General features: G+C 45.2%; 1 protein-coding gene across 2 annotated transcripts in view; it reads right to left on the bottom strand.

Annotated features, from left to right (window-relative positions):
• The window catches only part of LOC129701606 (fibroblast growth factor receptor 4-like), a 54,696-nt gene extending 38,943 nt beyond the window's left edge, over positions 1 to 15,753 (bottom strand). The window contains exons 1-2 of one of the 2 annotated variants that reach the window (XM_055642901.1): positions 14,233 to 15,753; positions 1,794 to 2,107 (exon numbers count right to left, since the gene is read on the bottom strand). In XM_055642901.1, the coding sequence (XP_055498876.1) occupies positions 1,794 to 1,899 (106 nt within the window). In that variant the 5' untranslated portion in view covers positions 1,900 to 2,107; positions 14,233 to 15,753. The remainder of the gene's footprint in view (positions 1 to 1,793; positions 2,108 to 14,232) is intronic. The other variant, XM_055642902.1, reaches the window with a different exon arrangement.
• Positions 15,754 to 26,303: the final 10,550 nt, after the last annotated feature.

Raw genomic sequence — 26,303 nt, 5'->3', positions numbered from 1 at the left:
ACTACTCAGCTGGTCATTCAAACACATTCAATAGGCAAGCGGTTCATTGAACTTGCAAACAGCAATGTCGTTGGTGAGATGTGCAAGAATGATAAATTGCACATTTTATAGACAAATTCTATATTGTCTACAAAGAACATAAATGTCTTTCATGCACATTTGATCATTAAATGTAGTTTGGTAGTACTTTTACCAATTAGAGTACAATGTACAATTGAAGCAAGTAATATAAATTAGCTTAATCCAATGAAATCTGCATAACAAAATGGCTAGACTGCCTAGTGACACCTATTGCAAAAACATTTTTGAAATGAAACTAGCTGGAAAGTGTACAGTGAAAGCTTACACTAATAAAGAATTGAACTTTAGAGTTTTATACAATACTAAAAACAAACCACACAGTGCACCTAAGAGTGAGGAAGGATGAAGAGATGGACAGATACTCCTTCTGCAACCAAAAGCCTGCTATTCATTAAACAAGCATTCCTTAATTGCCTCCATGTCTGTAACAATTAAATATTCCTGAAAATTAGCCAAGCTCCTTCGCCCTCCATTCAAGAGGAGCAGAGAAGAGTTGCTTGCAGGCCGTGTGAACTACACGCCTCGTCTAGGCTGCTATGTGTGAGACGCTCACTCCATTCATAATAAACTGACAGCTTCTGTTTCTGGTGCCACAGACAACAGTGGGGAGGGGAGTTGGATTGTCCTTTCCAGAGTGGCAGGCTCGCTTCTGTTCCCTCCGCCTCCCCCTCCCCCTCCGTCACCCCTTTCCTTCATAGGATTTGGCCTGGGGCCACCATCCTCACATTAGAGCCCAGAATATTGAAGGAGAGAGTGACACACAGAATTGAGCCTGAGCGGGTGCTCTTTATACACAAATGTACACAGTTCCCAGGGACAATAAATAGGCCACCACTCAAAGACAGGCTAGATTACAGTGCATATTTATCTGGACAAAGGCTTCTCTCTGGGATGAGACTTTGGGGGCAGTGTGTGAGCCAGCCTAATGAGATCTCACGCAGAAAAAACCCCTCCGTAACCACACCACAGCCTAGATACCTCCTTTAACCCTTGAAACACGGAGAAATATTTAAATAAGATTCCATTTTCAGATTGCTAGTGCTTTTGTACTTTGGTATTTTAACCAATAATACTGTAGATTGAATTATTATAAAGATTGAATCATACTTTTACAATAATTTAGGAAGATTCTTCCGAAACATTGTCAAAGCTCTTTGGTGCCTGACCAAAAAACAGCAGATTAAAGTTGAAATCCTAATTCGCACCAGCAGGATAATTCCTGAATATCATCCTTGATATGTGCTAGTTTGTTTAAAGTCAGACTGGAAATGGTAATGCTACAATCGACTCATTGGTCATGAAGTGAAATTAACACCTTTAAGATCAGCAAGTCAATAGAGTTGGCTGTTGACCCAAGGAAGGGAAGTAGTGAACACAGCCATACCTTCATCAATGGAGCGACTGTAGTATTAGCCGATGCCTTCACGTTTTGAGGCATTTAATAATGAGCCCTAAAATTAATGTTGATGGCCCCTTTCAACTGCCCAAATATATAAGGACTGAAATCCAGTTCACTGGCCTGCATATGAGCATTATTGGATCTAGAACCAATCAATCTAGACTTAATACTGTATTGATCCTTCTTAGTCCATAACATTTAGCATAATATCACTTTATTTACCATTTGACCCATTGGGAGAGCTTTACCAGAAGAATCAGCTCCACCAACATTCTAATAAAATATCAACTTAATTCCATTCTATTGGCCTTACCTAGTTGCGAATTATTTTCTTCCAACTGTGATACAGTGGGCCTTGACGTAGTGGGTGTAAGGAGGGTGAACAAGCAGAGACACAGATGGCATGGCACGTGGCTCATACCTCTTCCTTTGGTTAAAATTCAAAGATATAAATTTTCCAAAACTTGGTAGCTCAATTGTTCTGGGCATTCATTGGGACAATGAAGGCACCCTCAGCCTGATTTTCTTTTGCACTTTAGTTGTTCTGCGCAGTCATTGGCAGGGATCTGCATACGACTTTGAATTCTTCAATTGGACAATCTTGACTCTTGAATTGCTGGTGATCTCCTGGAAGAGAACACAAAATAATCAGATCAAAATAATAGCTCCCTGTGTATATGGGTTTTCCAGCATGCACATCAAGTTGAAAGCAACATTATATATCACGCAACTGAAGTAATGGTGTCTCCTGCCAGCATGTACGAGTGATAGATCTGTCCAACTGTTGCTGGTAGGTCTATAATCATGATGTCTCGTTATCTAGATAAGTTGTGGGAGGATGCCACAGAAAAAAGAAAATAATTGATAGTATTTCTCAGATGTTTACCTTACTGGCACTGGACACTGAATATCAGAAGGTATCAAAGCATCCCAGCTCAGAGCCAATCGTCCACAATGTTGGTGTCTCTGTGAGACCACTGTTGACTGGCATCAATAGTGGAAGTCATCAGAAAGTCATCTTGCATTACCGAAAATGTTGTCACCAACTGTTAAGTCATAAAGTCATACAGCAAGGCAACAAGCCCTTCAGCCCATCCATACTGGCAAATAGGCCCCATATAAGCTAGTCCCACTTGCTTGCGTTTGACTCATATCCATTTGAACCTTTCCTATCCATATGCGTGTCTCCTCTCTGTCATGTGGTTCTGCTCCCACTTTCCCTCCCTCCAGATGCAACAAGGACAGACTATTTCTTGGTCCTCAGCTTTCACCCCACCAGCCTCCGTATCCAACACATCACCTCCAACATTTCCATCAGCTCCAATGTGATCCCACCTCTAATCACATCTTCCCATCTCCACTCCTTTCTGCCTTCCACATAAACTGCTCCCTCTGCAACTCCTTGGTTCATCTGTTCATCCATTCATCTTACCCAAACCACCTCCTCCCCAGGTATTTTTCTCTGCAATCGCTCCCCCTTGACTCCATCCAGGGACCCCTGACAGGTGAGACAGAGGTTCACATGTACCTCTTCTAACCTCATCTACAGCTTGCGTGTTCCCGATGTGGACTCCTGTATATATAAACATAGACTTGGCGACCATTTTGCTGAACATTTATGCTCCGCCCCCCAAGGCCTACTGGATCTCCTGGTTGCTAACCAGGAGAACTCCCCTTCCCATTCCCATACTGAGCTTTCTGTCCTGGGCCTCCTCTGTAGTCAGAGTGAGGCCACACACAAATTGGAGGAGCAGCCCTTATATTCTGCTTGGATAGTTTACAACCCAGCGGTATGGATGTTGAATTCTCTAATTTGGGGCAACTTCTGCAAACTCTCCCCTCTCCTCCCTCTTTTCCCCGTACCTCCACTAAAAGTCAGTCGATCAGTTCCACAGTTTGCAACAATGCATTCCTCTTAGGATCACACCATCCTTAGCCAACAATCAGACCTGAAACGTCACCTGTCCATTTTCGCCAGAGATGTTACCTGACCCGCTGAGTTACTTCAGTCTGTCTTTACAATATATCGCAACTTGTATACATAATTTCCTGACTGATGCAGCCCAGCATGTCACAAGTTTTCTTCACCACTATCAATCTGCAACGTCACTTTCAAGGAACTATGTTCCTTTTAGACTTCAGACTTTAGAGATACAGAGTGGAAACAGGCCCTTCGGCTCGCAGTCTATAGGATAGCACTAGCACTGAGTAGGATAGCACTAGCATTATCCTACACAAAACAGACAATTTACAATTGTACCAAAGCCAATTAACCTACAAACCTGTACGTCTTTGCAGTGCGTTTAGTTTAGTTTAGAGATACAGCGGGGAAACAGGCCCTTCGGTCCACTTGGTCCGTGCCGACAAACTCGGAGGAAACCGAAGAACTCGGAGAAAACCCATGCAGGTCACGGGGAGAACGTACAAACTCAGAACAGAGTGCGCCCGTAGCCAGGTTCGAACTTGGGTTTCCGGCGCTGCATTCGCTGTAGGGCAGCAACTCTATCGCTGCGCCAACCATGAGCACCGGAGCACCCAGAAAAAACCCACGCGGTCACGGGGGGAATGTAACAACTCCACACAGACAGCACCCATAGTCAGAATTTAACCCAGATCTCTGGGGCAGCAACTATACCAATGCGCCATTGTGCTGCCCCAGTATCTGTACTGGATATCTCTGGTCTACAACACACCCAGGACTCTGCTGTTCACTGGGAAACTCTGACCTAGTGAGACTTCCCAAAATGAAACACCATACACTTATTTGAATTCAATTCCATTTGCCATTCATCGTCCCACTTGCTCAGCCGATCAGAAAACCACTGTAATTCTTGATAACCACCTTCACTGTCTACAATACCACCAGGGCCAGAGTTAGATGAAGAGAGGCCCTAGGCTATTCCACTTGTGAGGCCCCTCCCAATCCCCCAACCCCACGACGAGAGGAAGATGGACGAGTCCACCAGATTGACAAGGTGCGCAGCCGAGCGTGGCCAATGAGATAAGGGCTGGAAAGCTGCGTTTTTTATTTATTGCCAGTGCTAGTGTCGAGTTATCGGCTTAAAACACTATTATTCTGAAATGGAGGGCAAGGAAAATTACTGAAGTGTTGTTTACGGACTACAGTGCATTGTGACAGCATATGTAAGAAAGGCCTATGACAGTGTCAAAAATATTATACATCAGGCCCGTACGAAGCTTTTCAAAAAGGGGGTTGGCATGGCAGGATTACAATGCGAAATAGGTGCACGCAGCACATATCTTAAGTGCGACGCTCAAAGACCCTTGCGGCCGGGGTCCAGGGCCCGCTAAAGGGCCCTGGAAGCTCTGGGGTTTTAGATGCTCTTTGGTGCATTCTGAGCCTTATTTTGGAGCACCAAATTTAAGACCAATATTTCATAAATAATTTTGGTTGAGTCAAGAGTAATGAGTGGTTGGCATGGGATGATTGGGCACATTGTTGTATACATTTTTTTAAATCAAGAATTGAAGCCGTCCTTGTTTTAATAATTAAGTTGTACTGTAAAATGTTATAAAGGAGCATGCAAACACTGCAAATAAAATACTGTAAGTTTTTGCAGTAAATAAAACCTATTTTAGAAAATGGTTTCTGTGTTGATTTGATTGCCAGTTACTGTTCGACTGTGTTAGTGTGTGCACATTAAAAATATGATGCAGAATGAAAGTCGCAAACTATGGAATACATATTTTTCAGTATTGTTATGAAGGAAAAGAAAGCAGTTCCAATTGTTTGATAATATTCATAAGGAGTAGAAAATATAATTGTTCTAAAACCTACCTTAATTTTGCAATCTCACTAAAGATAATTCCCCCCTCTCCCCCTCCTCCTCCCCCCCTCCCTCCTCCCTCCTTCCCCATCTCTCCCTCCCCTCTCCCCTCCCTCTCTCTCTCCCCCTTCCCCATCTCTCTCTCTCCCTGTCTCAACCCCCCCGTTCTCCTCACTCCCCCCCCTCTCTCTCCCCCCTCCCAGCGAGGCTCCGACTCCTCGCCGCAGACACCGCAGCCCCCCCCCCCCCCCCCCCCGGCCCGGAGAAACCACTCCCACAATGCAATATTCCCCCCTGGAGTAGAAATGATTGTGTAGAGTGCAAATCGAGATCTGAACCCGCCTGGGCCCACTGCACACGCGCGAGAAACAGCGTCACTTTGCGCCGCTACTACATCACCAGCTACTGCGCAGGCGAGGATGGGCGCAATTTCTGCCCCCAAAACTTCCAGCGGGCTGGAGCCAGAATTTCGGGTAATTACCGTCAAAGTGGAAACGCTGATAGTGCTCCAATTTTTTTTCCTCTAGATTTCTTTTACTCTGGGGAAAAAAACACCTTGGCCAGAGGCCCCCTAGATTTTGAGGCCCTAGGCTTCAGCCTATGAAGCCTATAGGTAAATCCAGTCCTGCCAAGGCCCCCCAAGATCTCGAGGCTCTAAGCTTGTGAAGCTTATATGTAAATCTGGCCCTGAATACCACCTATTTTAATGCCATTTGCAAACCTCCAAATCATTGATATAGGTGACAAACAACAATGGGCCCAGCACCAATTCTTGAGGCACATCATTAGTTACAAAAGATAAACCCTCTGCTTCCTACTATGAAGATAATTGTTTATCTGGTTAGTTACATCCCCCTGGATCCCATGCAATCTTGGCATCCAGAGCAGTCTACCATACACAACTTTATCAAAGGCCTTGCTGAAGCCCATGTAGATTATATCTATGGCCTTTCCCTCATCAATCTTCTTGATTACTTCTTCAAAAAACTCAATCAAATTTGTGAGACTCAATCTCCCAGTCACAAAACCATGTTGACTATCCCCATCCCTAATCAATCATTAGGGCGGCACAGCAGTAGTTGTTGCCCTACAGCGTCAGAGACCTAGGTTCAATCCTGACCTCGGTTGCTATCAGGACAGAGTTTGTACAATCTCTGTGACTGTGTGCGATTTCTCCAGATGCTCTGGTTTCCTATCACATTCCAAAGACGTGCAGGCTTGTAGGTGAATTGGCTTCTGTAAATAGTCCCTAGTGTGTAGGATAGAACTAGTGTATGGGTGATTTTTGGTCGGTGTGCATTTAGTGGACTGAAAGGGCTGTTTTCAGACTGCATCTCTAAACTAAACCCCTTACTTTCCAAATGCATGGATATCTTATCCCTCGGAATCCTCGCCGGTAACTTTCCTACCATAAATGTTAGGCTTACTAGTCTATAGTTCCCGCATTTCTCTTTCCAACCCTTCTTACATAGTGCCAATAATGTTAGCCACCCTCCAGTCCACCAGCACCTCACCACTGTCCAATGATGATTCATATATCTCAGTCAGGACTCCTGCAATTTCCTCCCCGGCTTCCTACAGTATCCTTAGATAAATCCAAACAGCCCACAAGATGTATCTACCTTCATACATCTTAGGGCATCCAGCATTTCCTCAACTCTGATATGGACTGGTCTCAAGACATCTCCATTAACTTTCCCAATTTCCCTAGTCTTCATATGTTTTTCTCGGCAGTAAAAACAGGTGAAATATTCATTGAGGACCTTGCCCACAAACTGTTGTTTGCCCGGTGAATGTCAGCGAATACTCCATGTATCTTAGCTGCAGAATGTAAAAAGCTAAAGTAAACAGACCCTCAAGGACATATTTCCATCCTCTGGCCTAGGTGATAAGTGACTGGCAGAGACACTTTGTCTTTTACAAATTTCACATGATTTCTATTCTGATGAAACAAATAGGGTGTAAATTGGAGGCTGTAGGGCAACTGAGGGGTGGGGGAGGTGCGGGGGGGATATGCATGCACGTGTGCTGAATTTTGAAATTCAATTTTTATTCGATTTCTCTCAGCTCTGCTTTATTCATCTGACGATTTTTGTTTAAAATACTCATAGCTCACAATTACGGACTCCTGGTATTATTGTGGCCTGCCTTAGAATAATTCATAGTGTGAAGAAGTGTTTTTGACCGTCCATCCAGGAAGTGTGTATTTCCGTTCCATTCAATCACCAAGCTGTTTCTCACAATTCTAATCACTATATCTCTAGTAACCTACTGTATTCTTTCATGAGTACGCTAGTTGTTAAATTCCCATGCACTCATAATAAGAGCTGCCTACTTTATCACTGCTCCAGTTTTAAAAAAAAGATCAAATTGAATCAAAATAAGACTGTACAAGTGGAAATTTGGATTGTTTACTGTTTAACAAGGTCAGAACATGCCGCTCAGTGTCCTTTGAACATATATATCTATATTTGCTAATTCAACTATAAACCCAAGCATTGATAAGAACCTGGAAAAGTCAAATGAAACAAACATGCAGGTGATCCCAAGATGTGTGCACGTTGTGTTTAAGCTGCTGCTTTACAGCGCCAGAGGCACGGGTTCAATCCTGGCTACGGGTGCTGCCTGTATCGAGTTTGTACGTTCTCCCCACGACCTGCATGGGTTTTCTCCGAGATCTTCCAAAGATACACAGGTTTGTAGGTTAATTGGCTTGGCATAAAATGTAAAAATTGTCCCTACTGTGTGTAGGATAGTGTTAATGTGTGGGGATTGCTGGTCGGCGCGTACTTGGCGGACCGAAGGGCCTGTTTCCGCGCTGTATCCCTAAACTAAAGTACTGTGCTGCTTATTGCCTCCATCACTTTCAAGTTGGCATAGAATTAATTTCTTTAGAAAATCTTGACCAATGCATACTGTCGCATTCAGCAGTTTTCTCGATGAGAATGGCAAAACCCCTCGTACTTGAATTGCAAAGAATTCTGTGTATTGATGCTGTAAATGGCCTTTTTAAAATGCATGTAATATCATTAACAAAGCACTTTAACATACTTTTGTTTAGTAGGCAAATACATTGTTCTGTGTGGTACTCACTCAACTGCACACATTAGGAAGAACAGGTTCATTTATCTGATTTGTACTTAATTAATTAATCCTACCTGAACTGCAAATATGATCAACAGCAAACTTGGATGCAGAAAGGAAATATCAATCATCTGCCCAGTATCCAAAACAGTTTCCAGGAATGTATTCAGCTTATTAATGAAAGAGGAAAGATTTTGCTTCCACTATGACATGCCTCTGGTTGGAATAACTTGCTGTCTCTTGTTATAAAATGCTGAGTGCACATAGATCCCACAATAATGTGCAGGGGGAAACTGGTTAAAGCAGACACCTCCCAAATGCAGAGACAGAACCGTCTGCCAGACTTTTGCAGCTTGGTAAATGGATGACACCTCCCCCTATTAAAAGACCCTCATATTATATACAATGAATGCTCACTCGGACATTGTAGTGGTTTCAGAGAATCAGCTCTGATTTTGAAAGGGAAAACATGCCTGCCTCTCCTTCCCCACCCCTCACCTCCCCCCTGCCCTCCCCCCTCCAAACTTAAGATCACAGGAAAAGATGCTGTATGGTTGATTAGTTTCTTTAACTTGAGAGTACAACAGCAAACAGTTGTGAAAGCAGCCAATCTTGACGAACAGCGGGCTCTCTGTTCACTGAAAAAAAGCGTGTCCGTTTTTCACTCACTCTATCTTCCTGTTGTTTTAAACTCGGGATCCGAAAGAGCTTTGCTCAAGACAGGGGAGCGATTCTTCTTTCGTCCGCTCTCACTTGTCTGGGCCATCAAGGGCCATCTGTTCATACTGCTGTTATCACAGTGTTGACAAAGAAGCCTCTTACTTTCCAACCAAAGCTCAGAGCGCAATCCCTCCACTTGCCTTCCCCTCACCCCTCCACTTACTACTTCAACCCCCCTCCTGAATCCCATTGCCTCTGGCTCCTATATCTCAGCATTCCTTGTTTATCTCTTATGTTTGTCACTTGCCTAGCATTTGTCAAGTGTCAAGTGGAATAAGACAGAGCCCTTTCTTGTCAGCTGAATAATTAAATATTCTAATTTGGGCATTCTGATTTGGTCCCTTGCTGTGGCCAACACTGTTGAACTGCTTTATTCTGTTGAAAGATGTGCCATCGTGAAGTGGAGTCAGCCTGTAGCCACACTTGATGGTTTAGTATTTATCCAGTCAATTACAGAGATCAGAACATACTTAGCTTTAATTCTCACTCAAGCAAGGATGCTGTAATTGGCCTCCAGACTTTTAAATGAATAATAGGCATTTTCAATCAACTATGATAATCTATCAGATGAAGGCAGATTTGTGTTTGAATGTGATGCCTCCCACAATCAGATGGCTTGTTAGTTCTAACATAAAGGCTCAGTGCAGCATGGTGGTGCAGCGGTAGAGTTGCTGCCTTACAGTGCAAGAGACCTGGGTTCGATCCTGACCACGAGCGTGTGTCTGTACAGAGTTTGTACATTCTCCCCACGATCTGCGCAGGTTTTCTCTTGAAAGTTCCACTTTCCTCCCACATGCCAAAGACGTACAGGTTTTTCGGTATATTAGCTTGATATAGTTGACAATTGTCCCTAGTGTATAGGATAGGGTAAGTGTGTGGGTATCGCCGGGCAGCACGAAGTAAGTGGGCCGAAGAGCCCGTTTCTGTGCTGCACCTTAAACTAAACTAAGATACAAATTAATGACTACTGTGCATTGTATGTAGAACAGGTTTTAATGACTATGGATAGTATGCAGAATAGGATTCAAACCCTTAGAATTAGGTAGGAGAAAACTGATGGGAATTGCAAAATAAAAGAATGCGAGAAGTGGAAACAATGAACTGCTGGTTTACAGACGAAGACAGAGATCTGGAGTAGCTCAGCAGGTCAGGCAGCATCAACTAAATCATCAGGCATAGCATCTCAGGAGAACATGGATAGGCATTCAGACTGAAGAAGGGCTCCGACCCAAAATGTCACCTGTTCATTACCTCCACAGATGCTGCCTGGCCAACTGAGTTCTTCCAGTACTATGTGTTGTTCAAGATTCCGGCATCTGCAGTTCCCCGTGTCCCCAGTGGTAGACAGGGAGGCTGACTGGCACACACACAGCAAGACAAGCAGACCACAAGATACAAGGTGATAAAGTCAGATAAGCCACGTATTAGCAGAAAAGCCCCCCCCAAGAGGTGCAGCAAGTGAATAGGACAGGCAGACTCAGATTAACACAGAGAGTGGCTGGGACAGCCAGGCTCCAGTGAGGCACAGATAACAGTGTAATGAAGAGACTCAGGCAGATACACTGTGTGAAAGATGGATGGGACTCAGATTAACATACAGAAAAGCTGTGCAGACAATAGAATTGTTTATACAGGAAGGGCGAGATGTAATGGTAAAATTCTGACTCAAAACTCAGTAATCACATTGAATAAATATAGACAAATGGCCTACCATGAACAAAACACCCAAAACGAAGATAAGCATTGAAACTACCCTGCATAGCTTCGAAAGCATTGTGATTTTCACCTGTTATCAGGAAATCTTTCATACAGATAATGACCAAAATCTGTAGTAAATTTCCATGTCGAAACTTTGGAGTCACTCAGGAATGAAATGGCTATTATAGTGAGGTGCTGTTAACATCTTTCCGATTGGCAGTATATTCCAACCACCTGCCTTTCACCCCCCCTCCCCCCCCCCCCCCACTATGTCAACCTAATTACCTGTCACGTTTTGTCCTGCTCTCCCCTTTTCCAGCTTTTTCCCCCCCCCCCCCCACCCCCAATCAATCAGTGTGAAGAAGGGTCTCAACCTGAAACATCATCTATTTTATGATCTCCAAGGATGCCGCCTGACCTGCTGAGTTACTCCAGCACTTTGTGTTCTTTTCTGAATTAACCTGCATCTGTAGTTCTTTGTTTCTTCAGTATGGTCAATAAAAAATGCTTTCATCACCAGTTATTATTTTAGGACCTTTGACCCCACATTTAAATCACCAGACATGCTAATTACGAGCTGGTTCATTGTGCCAGGTAATTTACAGCAAGCAGTCCTGCAGCCATCCTTTAGAGAACAGCCATGGAGATTCACTTGCACTGCCCACCACAGTGTTACAAGTTGCTCTCTCTCTTTATATCGTGATCTGTTTATCTAATGAAAGGGAAATGTACACCAAGTATAACAATCCACTAGGATTGCACTGTCTTTCAGATAAATTAAATGTGAAGAATATTAAATCAGTTACCCAGATTTAAAAAAAATGCGTAGGAGGGAACTGCAGATGAAAGTCTGAAGAGTGGTTTCGACCCCTGCTTTCTATCCAGAGATGCTGCCTGTCCCGCTGAGTCACTCCAACATTTTGTGTCTATCTACACAGATATAATAGTCAGTTTGCTTAGCATTCCGGTTCATGGAATCAAACTTAAATGGTGATAATCCAAGATGCTTGCAACGTTGTTCCAATAAAACAAATTGGCAAGAGCATCATGACTCCACAGTCAGCAGAATTTTGTCAAACATTAGCTTAAATTTCAAAACAACATTAAATGCAGTTCTTTAAGAAGGAACTGCAGATGCTGGAAAATCGAAGGTAGACAAAAGTGCTGGAGAAACTCAGCGGGTGCAGCAGCATCTATGGAGCGAAGGAAATAGGCAACGTTTCAGGCCCAGCACTTTTGTCTACATTAAATGCATTTCCACAGCTAACCTTATAAACAATGGCACATTGTCATTTTCCCAACATCCACAAATAATCCTTTGTGGAGTCAGGTGAATTGAAATCAAGTGTCAAACACCAGTACATTTCCCACCCCTGGGTAAACCACTAAACAATAATGCTCCCCAACTTACTAACCAATTTTGTGAGGATTTTCTTTAAACCATCCAGCTACCTAAAAAAAGGTCTAACAAAATATTTCAGTCACATCTCAGGGCAACCAGTGGTCTCTTTAGATATTCTTCTAAAGCCATGAATGCATTATATCCCTATTTGGTTATTTAATGCATTCATTTTATTTTTGAACAGCAGGTGCTATCAGTACCTGGAACAGACTCTCTCACTACAACTGCTAACATCCACATTGATACGAGAACACATGCTATATTTACTTCCCCACTGGAGGTACTTTTAGAAAGCAAGTAAATTGCACTGAAAGAAGCGTCATTCCACCCCTGGCCTCTGATGGGGTCTATCCACTTCCTCTAAGGAAGTTGATTTTCTGTGAGTACCTTGAAGAAGCAGAGACTCTTGATTTATACCCATCGTCTCATTAAATTCCAAATGATCCTATCTTATTAAGTTCGGTCTCAGTTAACTTCTCAATGCAAGGCAGCGATTATTGTAAAACTACATTATTGTTCCTTCATTGAAATAATTTTCCTGAGAATTGACTTAGAACTCTCTGATAGAACAGAGGAAGATTTGAGACCTCTTGAACTAAAGCGAGAAAAGGAAGGCCATAAATATATATACAAACAAGTTATGAGATTTTGGGGGCAGATTTGTGCAGGGAATGAATCAGCACTACATAATCAATGTTGCAATGAGACCTATTCACAGAGTGGTATTCAAATTACTAGCTCACAGCTTTTGGGGTGAAAGTACAGCCAGAAAGTATTATTACTGTGAAATCATGATAGACACATTTTTATGATTTAGATCATGGCCACGGAAGTTCAGCCAAGAAGTAATATTTCTGTGTAACCAAAGTAAATGCAGATGATGCAACAAATATATTGTGTATATAAGACTGACAGCAGGAAATTCAACTAATGTCCAACATATGAAGTTTTTTTTTAAATAAAACAGTGGTGACATAAAATCCTGGAAATAATTAGATATTATAATGATGTGAAGTTGGGAGCTTTTAAAAATAATTAACTGTAATCAGAAAAAAAAATAGCTTTGTGGTTATTAGCTGAAACTCATTTGATTCTGCAAGTTCCTTAAAACTATCATTGAGTTGTGGAATTAATCTATGAATCAAAGGAGGAGTCAACCATGTCAAAAATATTTTATTTGAACCAAACGCTCACCTTTCCACTTTAAAGACACAAGGAACTGCTGACGCTGGTTTACAAAAAAAAAACACAGACTGCTGGAGTAACTCCGCGGGTTAGGTCCTGTAGACCCTGCTTCAGACTTCCCAATTTAATGCTGTCTCACGTTTTAGATTTCTTATGGCAACCCTGTTTTAAATTACATCAAGTTACCAGATGATGGAAACGTTACTATTTTATGACTGGATTGTGTAATTAGAAAATATATTAAAAAAAAGAACTGTTCTTCAATCAAAATCTGTCAAATTGACTGCTCGGGTATGCACATCGCAATGGTTTGAGAACTGGATTACACGCTCTTTCAATAAATTATGTAATGATCCCTGCTGTGCTGTCGTGCTGTATGACATATCTTTTATGTGCCTAAATATGAAGATTCTGTTGATTTGTTCTTTCTTTCCCATTGCACTTCGATCCCAAAACCAAATCACTAAAGTATGACATTATCTATATGTTGCCAGCCACACGGCACTACATGACTGTTAACTGAACACTGACAAATTGAAACTTCACCAGGCGGAGATAGTCCCCTAGTTATTTTTTTTGTTTTGCAATAATATCGGCGGACGAGAAAAGACTGGGTTATGGTATAGAAGCACTCGGAGGGAAATCTTTATGGTCAATCCGCCCTTGATAATCATGCGCGCACAACACAGCCAGCTAGTCACACTCTGCTATATAGATCGTCGTCTATTCCGAGTTTATAATACAGCGACCAGGAGGTTTCAGTCTGCACATATGTATCTCCATTTACAACCTCGACAATCAAGTACATAAACACTGACATATAATCACACACAAACGAGAACTTCAACCCAGCTTGCTCATTGTATTAAGCCTACCTCTACAAGCGTCTTGTGAGCGGTCCCTGGACAATGACACAATGTGACGGCTCGGTGCTGGGCTACAATAGTTGCTCCACAGTGGCTCACTCCATCAAGGTACTCGTGTGACGATGCACGATTAAACCCCGCCAATTGCCGTCCCCCTCGGGACACCGTGCCAGGATAAAGGCTTCCAGAAATTCTTCAAGTACCTTTGCATCGGGCGGGACGAGTCAGTTTCAAGCACATCTGAAGAGTCACCTGTGCGAGTGTGCGGCGGGTGGCACGGATGCACAGGGAGAGGGGAACAGCATGGGCACAGCACAACGACACCGAGTAGAGTCTGTGCTCCAAGTTTCCAATCTCTGTCCCTAACTCGCTTAATGCTGGCCGCTGAATCCCAGAAATATTCACTGCTCCGCTGGTGGCAGCGATCTCTGTGAAATATTACCACTGCAGCAAAGAAACACAAATCTTAAGCGATTTGTAAACCGTTGGTGGGGTTAGGAGTCGCCAGTACCTGATAACAACCTACCCGAGCCTCCAGACTGCATACCTTGACCGTCACAAATGTGCTGCACTGCACAGTTAAATCCAAAAGTAAACAACACAAAGATCTCGGCGGGTGGAGGGATGTTTCTGGGTGATTACTGCGCAAACACACTTGGAACGCATAAGAGAAGGTATTTCAGTCTAAAGCCGTGCTGGTCCTGGTAACACTGTCCAGTTTCAGTGTAGTGTGCACTCACACTCTACACCAGAGGGAATGGAGAGCGCACAGCAAGCACCCCAGTCAGTCAGTCTCTCTCTCTCTCTCTGGGCACGCTGTCTGACAGAGTCAGAGTTGCCAGCAAAGATACTGGAGCATTGGTTGCCAGAGCTTGTGCCCTTAAGGGGTCAGCAGCATTAGAAATCTCAATTAGCAGCTCTCGCGTTACACCCACTGTTTGCTGGAAGGTTCCATCTCTCACTCACTCCTAGTTAACAATAGCTCTTAAAGGGAACTGAAAGAGAGGGGTGGCTCCAATCTCCCGGCACCTCCTCTTACCCCCCAGCTCCGCAGTACAATCCTTTCACACACGAGAAGGAGAAAAGGTAGCGTTTGTCCTATCTGTGGAGAATAGGATTAACCCTTTTCAATACAGGCTCCTGGCTGCAACAATGACAACTTGCTTTCTGCTACAGTACACAGTCATTTATAAAACACAGTGACCCTTCGAGAAACTGACAAAGAGAGAATTCTTTGCATATCTCTAAGACTTTAGGAGAGTTGTGAGAGGATGGTTACACTTGAAAAATACATAAACGTCTCAGTTTTCTCTCTGTAATGTCACTGCAAAACGTTGGTTTGAAAACATTTCCCACCCCCCACTACTCCTTAAGACCTGCTCACTGTTGCAGACAACCTGGACGTTTGATCACGTATTGATTGGGTAATTTGTGTGTTAACTTTCAGTTTTCTTTTATTCCAAGTGTCTCTCCTCTCCTGTAGTGGGTGCTAGTTGATGTGTTGGCTGCACTCCAGTACCTCCCAGAAGGGAGATGTTCAATTAAGTTACTGTTTGACTGAACTGGTTGCCTCAAGATATCTCCTCGAAGTGCTAATTCCTCTTCCCGGAGCCAAGACAGCAAGCACCAACAAGTTTCTAATTGCTGGTCCCATGCCTGATCCGGTTTTTATCTGGGATAGAACCGTTCTGATTGATTGCCCAATCATTCCCAGGCCACCCCAGTTGAGATCATCTAATATCAACAGGAAATTATCCTTGTCTGCATGGCGCAGTCCACATTGGTCAAACCAAATGTGTTTTATTCAGGGATATAACTCTAAGTTGTACAGAGTTTGAAGGGCAACACTAATTATAAGTGGCAGGAGAATGCTATCTTTAGTGTACTGAGGTATTGCAAGGTGCATCATGAGAGTGCTATCAAATAATCCTTGCCCTTGGTATATCGTGAGACCAGTGCAATAATTCGGCATGTCTCCAGAGACAAATGGATCAATTTCTCAAATTATCTCAATTTTGTAAAGATGAATCACAGAAAGCAACTAATCAGGATGCATGTTTAAGAAGGAAGTGCAGATGCTGGAAAATCAAAGGTAGACAAAAATGCTGGAGAAACTCAGCGGGTGAGGCAACATCTATGGAGCGAAGGAAATAGGCATCGTTTCGGGACGAAACCCTTCTTCAGACTCGAAGGAAATAGACAACGTTTTGGGTCGAAACCCTTCTTCAGGATGCATAACAGTATGACAACAGTCTTGACTAAGGCCACAACAAATTGCAGAGAGTTGTGGATGCAGCAGCCCTGTCACATAGATGTATAGCTGTACGGTATGGAAATAGGCCCTGGGGCCCAACTTGTCAATGTTGACCAACTTGGCATTCTGAGCTAGTCCCATTGCCTGGTTTTGGCTCATATCCCTTTAAACCCTTCCTATCCATATATCTGTCCACATGTCTTTTGAAAGTCATAATTATATCCCCATCTCTAGGGGCTTTGTTTCCACACTATATCTTTAAAGTTTAAACTGAACTAAACTAAACATAAATATGAAGACTAGGCAATTTGAGAAAGTTAATAGCAATGTCCTGAGCACAATCCCTATTAGTGTTGAAGAGGTTCTGGGTGTCTTAAAATATATGAAGGTAGATAAATCTATCGGACATGATCAGATATCTCCAAGTACACTGTGGGAAGCTACAGATGAAATGGCAGGAATCCTCGTTGAGATATATGAATCATTGCCGGAAGAGTAGAGGGTGGCTGATGATGTGCTTCTATTCTATTTCTTCTTTAAAAATGCTAAAGGAATGTAGTGTATGAAATATCGGCTGTAAACAATAATTTTGCTTTAAGGTTTGCATCACGTGACTAAATGTTCTCTGGGAAGCCATAATGTTTATAAAAGTTCTGAAGTGCAGTCTGTGAGGAGCCATTGAATAAAGACACACCTTGTTTTGAGCTCCTTACGATTCATTTGTATTTGTTTACACGTTCTGCAAATGGACAGGAACTTGCAAGGAACGCTCTTTAATTTGAGATAACCCTCAAGCAAAACAGAACTTTCCCACCGAAGATAGGCACAAAAACCTAGAATAACTCAGCGGGACAAGCAGCATCTCTGGAGAAAAGGAATGGGTGATGTTTCGTGTCGAGACCCGTCTTCACACTGGTTAGGGATAAGGGAAACGAGGGATACAGACAGTGATGTGGAGAGATAAATAACAATGAATGAAAGATGTGCAAAAAAGTTACAATAATAAAGGAAGCTGTGCGACTTGGGTGGTGGAGAGCTAGAGACAGAGGTAACGCCAGGGCTACCTGAAGCGAGAGAAATCAATATTCATACCACTGCCCAAGCAAAAGACGAGATGCTGTTCCTCCAATTTGCGTCTGTTCAGACGGGCTGAGCAAAGATGTTCCATGAAACAATCACACAGTGTGTGTTTGGTCTTGCCGATGTACAAGAGTCCACATCTTGAACAATGGATACAGTAGATGAGGTTGGAAGAGGTGCAAGTGAACCTCTGCCTAACCTGAAAGGAATGTCATGGTCCCGATACAGAGTCGAGGGAGGAGGTATAGCGACAGGTGTTGCATCTTCTGCAGTTGCTGGGGAAGGTACCCAGGGAGGGGGTGGTTTGGGTGGGAAGGGATGAGTTAACCAGGGAGTGGCGGAGGGAATTGTAAGGGGTGGAGAAGGGAAACTGTGGCTAGTGGTGGGGTCCCGTTGGAGGTGGAGGAAATTTTGGAGGATTCTGTGTTGTATGCAATGGCTGATGGGGTGGAAGGTAAGGACGAGGGGGGGTCTCTGTCTCTGTTGCGACTAGGGGGAGGGGGAGCAAGGGCGGAGTTGCGGGGTACCGAGGAAACACGAGTGAGGGCCTCATCTATGATGGGAGAGGGATGTTTTAGTATGAAACACCTCAGCTTGGGCGCAGATGTGGCGTAGACTGAGGAATTGGGAGTAGGGGATGGAGTCGGGAAGAAGTGTAGTCGAGATAGTTGTGAGAGCCCGTGGATTTGTAATATACGTCAGTCAATAGTTTATTTCCTTGAATGGAGACTGTGAGATCAAGAAAGGGGAGGGAGGTGTCGGAGATGGTCCAAGTAAATTTGAGTGCAGGGTAAGAATTGGTGGTGTCATTGATAAAGTCCATGGGTGCAGGAGGTAGCACCAATGCAGTCATCAATGTAATGGAGATAGAGTTCTGGGCCCGTGTACTCCTGGAACAGGGATTGTTCAACATACCCTACAAAGAGGCAGGCATAGTTGGGGCCCATGCGGGTGTCCATAGCTGCGCCTTGGACTTGGAGGAAGTGGGAGGAGTCAAAGGAGAAGTTGTTGAGGGTGAGGACCAGCTCCGCTAGGCGGAGTAGAGCGTTAGTAGAGGAAAATTGGATGGTTCTGCGGTGAAGGAAGAAACGGAAGACTTTAAGGCCTTCCTGGTGGGGGATGGAGGTGTAGAGTGACTGAATGTCTATTGTAAAGATGAGGGAGTGGGGGCTCAGAAAGCGGATGTCATTAAAGAGATGAAGGGCATGTGAAGTATCTTGGCCATAGGTCAGGAGAGATTGGACCAGGGGGGATAGGATGAGGTCGAGGAACGTGGAAATCATTTCCGTGGGACAGGAGCAGGCAGGACCAATGGGTCTGCCAGGGCAGTTGTGTTTGTGGATTTTGGGGAGAAGGTAAAAACGGGCTGTGCGGGGCTGGGAAACGATAAGTTTGGAGGCTGTGGAAGCCAGACAGCCCGAAGTGATGAAATCAGTAATGGTGTGTGATATTATGGCTTGGTGCCAATCTGTGGGATCATGGTCCAAGGATAAGTAGGAGGTGTCTGAGCGTTGTCGCCTGGCCTCAGCCCGTTAAAGGTCAGCGTGCCAGACTACCACGGCACCTCCCTTGTCCGAAGGTTTGATAGTAATGTCAGCGTTGCTGCAGAGTGTGCGGAGGGCTGTACGTTCAGAGGGGGTGAGGTTGGAGTAGGTAAGGGTAGTGGCAAAGTTGAGACGGTTGATGTCACATTGGCAGTTAGAGGTCTAGAGAGGGTTGAAGGCCGTTCTGGGGAGTCCAAGAGGAGGGGACCAGTGGAGACGGGAGAAGGGGTCATCACTGGGTGGTGAGGACTCCTTCCCATAGAAAAAGGCATGATGATGGAGGCGATGGAAGAAGGTGGCGGACCCGGAACCCGTTGAGGTGGGGGCAAAGGGGAATGAAGGTGAGGCTTCTCTTGAGGACAGGTCGTTCCATATCAGAAACTGGGAGGTTAGGAGGGATGGTGAAGACACGACAAGGGTAGGGGTTGGGGTCAGAGGAGGGCCGGGGAGTGGACAAGGGCCGAGGCGTGATCTGCTGGGGAGATGATGGGTGTTCAGAGTGGAGAGGGGGCGAGAGGACTATTGTATGGGAGGGGTGTGGTCGGGGGGTAACCTGGTTAAATGAGGGGGAAGTGGAAGACCCATCACTACTGAGGTTCCCTGTAGGAGGCGGGAGCAGTAGGACCCAGCAGAGTCAGACTACGTGCTGTCGGAGTCTGCATCGTGGAGGTTGTGGGCCTGTTGCAGAGTCTGGAACTCAGGTGAGGGAACCCTGGCCCACTGGTGGGCGGTGGAGAAGCATAGTCGCTGGTGGAGGCCAGTGGGGGGATGGAGTAGAGATACGGGTTGGCAGATGAAGCATCGGTGACCCACCTTTTCCACCATTTTTTGCTGGATCTCATCATATTGAATGAATGTGCTGACATTCTAGTCACTGTCCTTGTGAAATATCTATGGCAGATCAGTGTTACCAGTCATTGCCAACCCATTTATTCCATTTAACGTTCCATGATAGACTTGACTGCGATTGAAATAGGGCACAATTTAGGCACAAATGTTTCAAACACAGATTTATCATGTATTATCAAACAACCCACTGTACTATTCATCCCTAATTTATAACACATTATTACCTTTCCTCTATAATTAAAAAAACTTCTGAATCTGAATCTGAATTCCTTTATTGTCATTCAGAGCTTTTGGTCTGAACGAAATTTCGTGCCTGCAGTCATACATATGATAATAAATAACAAAAACACACAATAAACACAAACTAACATCCACCACAGTGAGTTCACCAGGCACCTCCTCACTGTGATGGAGGCAAAACTCTTAAAGCCTCTGTCTCTTCCCTCCTTTCTCCCTCTGCGTTGAGGCGATCCAGGCTTCCGTTGTTGTGACCCCGCCGGGTGATGGTAAGTCAGTCCCGCGGCTCAACCGAGGTCCGCGAACGGGCAGGTTCAAGCTCCGTGGCCCGGGGTGGTCGAAGCTGCCGAAGCTGCCGCCCTCCAGTCCAGCGGATGCAGCTGTAGTTGCAGGAGCCCCGGAAAAACAGGTCACCAACCTGTGACTTGCGAGCTCCCGACGATGTCGTCCAGAGGGCCCGCGGGCGAGCCCCGAATTCAGGTCGCCGCCACCGGAACACCGACCATAAAAGGTCATTTGCAATTATAACCAAGCAAAAGGGATATATGAAGCTTTTATTGTATTATAGTGACACCCTGTCTTCCTTCTTTCAACATCTGTGTTGGTGAGAAAGTTTGTTCCCTATACTTTCCCAGTGCTGCTATCCATCCATGCATCTTTGTTATACATTGTATCTGTTCGAGCAGTGTCTGTCAGACACTCGGGATCCGAGGTTGGGTGATAACTATCAAGAGGGATAGTGCAGGCTGTATCTGTTATGGAACGGAGATCAAATTGCATCAATGCGGGAGTGATAGGTGGTTACAGGTGAGGGAAATTGTTTGGCGGATGAAGGTGCATGGGAACCTCCAACTCACCTGGAGGGGTCCCTGGATGTGGATGAGGGAGCAGGTGCTGGGACAGATGTGAAAGAGGTTCACACGCACCTCTTCAAGCCTTGTCCACTGCATTTGATCTTTCCAATGTGGTCTCCCTTACATTAGGACCACCGGCTAGCGCCTGTAGAACCACCGTGCGGCGCCCGTAATGGCTGCCTCACCAGCTGTCTGTCTTGTCGCTTCTCTGTTTGGTTTTAATGTCTCTTGGTATGGTTTATGTGGGGAGTGCTGGGGGTATCGGGGGAAACTTTTTCCAGTCATTTACCTCGACGGAGATGTGATTTTTTTCCGTGTTGCATCTCCGTCCACCCCACCTCCAGCCTGCAACATGGAGTGGTGCGGCCTTTCTTGGAGACCGGCCCGGAGCTTCAAGCTGTGGGTGCGGCACAGACTTACCATCGCGGAGCCCGGGATCTTTTGTTGAGGATCATCAGTGTTGGAGCTCCGACACTGACGATCCTACCCCCACTGGACTTCAACACCGTGAAGCCGCGATCCCCAGTAAGATGCAGCCGACTTGGAAGCTCCATGTTCCAATCTGTTCCAATGCTGGAGTTTCGATCATCCCAACGAGAGGGTTTGAACCTCGGTCTGTCGGCAATGGCCCCGTTCAAAGGCCCCGACCACGGATGAACAAACGAGGAAGACGACTGAACTTTATTGCCTTCCATCACAGTGAGGAATGCTGCTTCCATTGTGGTGGATGTTTATGTTAAACTTTATTTTATGTGCTGTGGGTATTTTTGCTTTTTACTTAGTATGGCTGTATGGTAACTCAAATTTCACTGTACCTTAATTGGCACATGTGCCAATTAAATTGAATCTTGAATCTTGAATCTTGAATTAATGAGACCAAGAATAGACAAGGCAGCCATTTCACCCAACATTTGGCTCAATCCTCCAAGGCCTGCTGGATTTCTCAGTTGTTAATTATTTTAACCGCCCTTCTCATCCCCATACAGACCCTTCTGTGTTGGTTCTCCGCTATTATCAGAGGGTGGCCACATGCATACTGCAGGAACGGTGCCTCATACTCATATTCCACTCGAGTAGCTTATGGTATGAGCGTTGAATTCTCCAATCTTAAGTACCATCCCTCCTTCCCCCTGTCTGTTTCCTATGCCGCACTTCCACCCTCTGGTGCCTAATCATTTTCCCCACTGTCCTGTCCCTTCCCTTCTGTTCCCTTCCACCTATATCCCTCCCTCTGACTTTATATTTCACTCCTCTTATCTCCTTATCTGACACCCCTTGCAGCTGTTTCATCTCTAGCATTTGTCACTTACTCCAGCTATCTAGCAATAATCAACCCCCCCTCACCCTTATCCACCTTTCACTCGCCAGCTTTGTCCTACCCCCACCTCTTTTCCAGATTTCTCTCCCTTGCTACAATCAGTCTAAAGAAGCATCACTCCAAAGATGCCTCCTGGCCCATTGAGTTAGTCCAGTACTCAGTGTTTTACTCGAGATTCCAGCATCTGCAATTCCCTGTGGCTCCAAAATATGACGAAGGGTGGGATCATGTTAGAGTTGGCGATAATGTCTGAGAATGATGTGTTGGAGATGTAATACCTGTATTTACTCCTCCTACCTCACTTCCAGCATGGACTAACTCATATCTGTCGAGGGAACAGTGATTCAATTCTCTTCATGATAACATAGGGAGCAAGTTGGCTGGGATTGTTTGTGTTTTGGCATGGATTCCATGACCGACCAGGGTGAAAATCATTTTTGGCAGCAAAATGGATATTGGTTTGCCGCCACAAAATTGTCTCCCTGAATTCCAGCCGTCCTTTTTGGCTCATTCTGTAGTCCATCCATAGAAAATCAACTGAGCTCATTTATCCTCGCTGCAGTTTCATGTTTCCTGCTTTTACATTTGCAAAACATTCTGGCATAGGCTAGATTCCTAATTATGATTGGCTGTCAGGATTAGAGTGATCAGAATGATGCAGCGTGGAAACAGGCCCTTCAGCCCTACATGCTCACACCTGGCCAACATGTCCTAGCTACACTAGTCCTACCTGCCTGCATTTGACCCATATCCCTCCAATCCTGACCTAGCCATGTACCAAATCAGGAGAGGATAAGATAAGATAAGATAAGATAAGATAAGATACATTTATTGTCATTTGGACCCCTTGAGGTCCAAACGAAATGCCGTTTCTGCAGCCATACATACAAACACATAGACCCAAGACAACATAATTTACTTAAACATCCATCACATCGCTGTGATGGAAGGCCAAATAAACTTATTTCTCCACTGCACTCTCCCCCCCCCCCCCCGATGTCAGAGTCAAAGTCAAAGCCCCCGGTTGGCGATGGCGATTGTCCCGCGGCCATTAAAGCCACGCCGGGTGGTGCGAGGTCGCACACCGGGTCTTGGTGTTAGAGCCCCCGGCGTGTGCTCGCAGAGTCCCGCGGCCATTCCAAGCCGCACGGGGCAGTGGTGTCAGGCCCCGCTCCAGGAGCTCTTCGACCCCGCAACTCGGGCGGGGGAAGTCGTCGTTGCGAGAGCCCTGAAAAGCGGTCTCCCTCCAGGGAGCCGCGGGCTCCCGGTGCCGCCGTCCACAGACCTGTCGTTGGAGCCTCCGACTCTCCGGTCGGTCCGCAGCAGCAGCAGCAGCAGCAGCAGCAGCGCTCCTCCACCGCTCCATCCGTTCCGGACTCGGCCAGCCCCGCGACGGCGACGGTGAGTTGTAGCACCAGAGTCCCCGGCTTCTTCCTGTTGTAGGCCGCTAGAGGATAACTGGTCTTTGCATCAGAAATGCCTAAAAAATGCCACCATTTTCAACAGAGACCCACACTATTCTGGCCATGTTCTCATTTCACCCCTGCCATCAGGAAGAAGGTAGGGGAGCCTGAAAACTGTAATGTCTAGGTTCAGCAGCAGGTTCTTCTAAATAACTATCAGGCTATTAAACACTACAACCTCCAAATGAGGTCCGAACTACATAGACTTGGGGGCATTGTTTTTATCGTTGCACTTTTATTGTTTGTTTGTTAGTTTTAGAAATATTGATTTTTTTGTTGTTTATTCTGGTATTTACTGAGTACGGTTTACATATCTGTTGTGCTGCTGCGGGTAAAAATGTAATTGTTCCGTTTTGGGACATATGATATATAATCTCTATATAACTAAAAGTCTTCGTATTGTTTGTGTCTCTGTGTCAATGGTTAACTGCTATCTTCTTCCAAACGCTAGACCACAGCCTTCCCATTCTCACACACCCTATTCACATTTTTCCTGTGGTGGCGATAAACATCTCCCATCGCATTTCCACCTAAATTTCCGGTTATTAATCGTTGACATTTTAAAAACAGCCCGAAAGCTCAACAATTTTGGAAAAAAAAATCCTAATGAAGTCACAGTGCACTCACAAGGCAGGCCGGCCCACTCCGGGAGAGAGGGACACTCCAGCGCTCCAACAGCAAATCCGAATGAGTCACAATGTACTCGCAAGGCAGGTGATGCACGGAGTCACTTAAGCCTTCTGCAGTACCACACATGCAATACATACGTTATTACCTGGTAAAAACCGCCATCATCACTGCCCCTCACAGACAGTGAGAAGTTACAAATGTTTTTCGTGACTGAGCGGCGTGCCAGTGGATTGAGGGCAAGTCCCTGCCCACGACTGCCCGGGGCTGGAGGGTGAATGAGCACCAAGGGACACCCGGTGTAAGCAGCGGAAGGAGCGGATCCCTCGGGACAGCCCTCACTCTCCCCCTGGGGTCAGTGCTGTCCGGCCACCGGACACACAGGGACACAAAACCCGGCAACATCCCAGTCAGCTGCAGCAGTGTTCGGGACAGTCTGGTCCCTCTGCCCACCCACAGTCACTGACCACACTGCACCAGCACCGGACCATGACCCCCACACCGGGGTGATTCACCCCACCCCACCGGCCCCCGGACCCCAACCCACACATGGGGTGATTGTTGGGGGAACGGGTTGCATTGGGGGAACAGGTGAGTGATGCAATATTGCGTTGGGGAGCTCTTGGTCTAGTAATACAATGAAAGTCTTTTGAAATACATGTGGATTCTGCAGCCATACCGAGTTCTGCATCAAAGTTCAATTGATTACAGCCAACAAGGCATAGACTTCCTTCAACTTGCTGCTGACAATTACTGTAGATACTGATGAGAGATTTCTCCCTCCTGCCCCATCTCATAAATAGTGAAGTCTTCTTCGGAGTACAATGGGCAATTTCTTACGGGCCATTATCATGGAAGAGGATAAGCGGATGGAATTAGAATTGTAGCGCATCCAAAGAGGATGGATCTCATTGAATATCACCTCACTTACATGGAATCTGAAAACAACACATATAGTAGGAGGATTTACTGAGATGTGTGCAAGAAGTGTACATTTTACCAAATAAGTCATCGGGTACTTTGTTATTTATAGCGCCAATGTCTCAAGTCACAATCATCTACCCACCTCTCTTTGATCAGTTAGCTTATCATCATCATTGGCATAGTCTGATTTTGTGGGACAAACATAATTCAGGTAAGCATTAGTGATCTCTGTAATGTCAGACGGATTGCTTTTTTAAACTGTTGTGAGCATAGGCATGGAAACGGGGAATTGATTAATTTTGACATTTCAGCAAGTGTTAAAGTGGTGGGGGTGGATGGGAGAAATAGATGGGAGTCCAGATGGGGCACAGGGGAGGGTGGTGGGGGGAAGAGGGGGGGATATAGGTGCAGAAGAGGGGGGGGGGGGGGGTATATAAAATTAGGGAATTCAATGTTCATACTATTAGGTTGTAAGCCAACCGAGTGGGATATAAGGTGCCGTTCCTCCAGTTTGTTAGTGGCATCACTCTGGCTATGGAGGAGGCCCAGGACAGATAGGTCAGTGTGGGAATGGGAGGGGGAGTTAAAATGGTTAGCAACTGAGAGATCTAGTAGGCCGTGGTGGATCGAGCACAAGTGTTCAGTGAAAGGGTTGCAGAGTCTATGCTTTGTCTCGCCAATGTACAGGAGGTCACATCAGGAGCACTATTTGCAGTAGATGAGGTTAAAGGAAGTGCTTGTGAAACTCTAACTCACCTGGAAAAACTGCTGGTATCACTGGGTGGAGGAATAGGGACATGTGCTACATCTTCTGCGTTTGCAGAGGAAAGTACCTGGGGAGCAAGTGGTTCGTGTGGGAAAGGATGAACAAACCAAGAGGTTGCGGAGGGAACAAACTCAGTGGAAAGCAGAAAAGGGTGGAGATATGAG

This window comes from Leucoraja erinacea, chromosome 11, assembly GCF_028641065.1.
Source record: "Leucoraja erinacea ecotype New England chromosome 11, Leri_hhj_1, whole genome shotgun sequence".
Classification (NCBI taxonomy): Eukaryota; Metazoa; Chordata; class Chondrichthyes; order Rajiformes; family Rajidae; genus Leucoraja; species Leucoraja erinaceus.
Note: the sequence above shows the minus strand (reverse complement) of the source record. Positions and strands in the feature narration are given on the sequence as shown.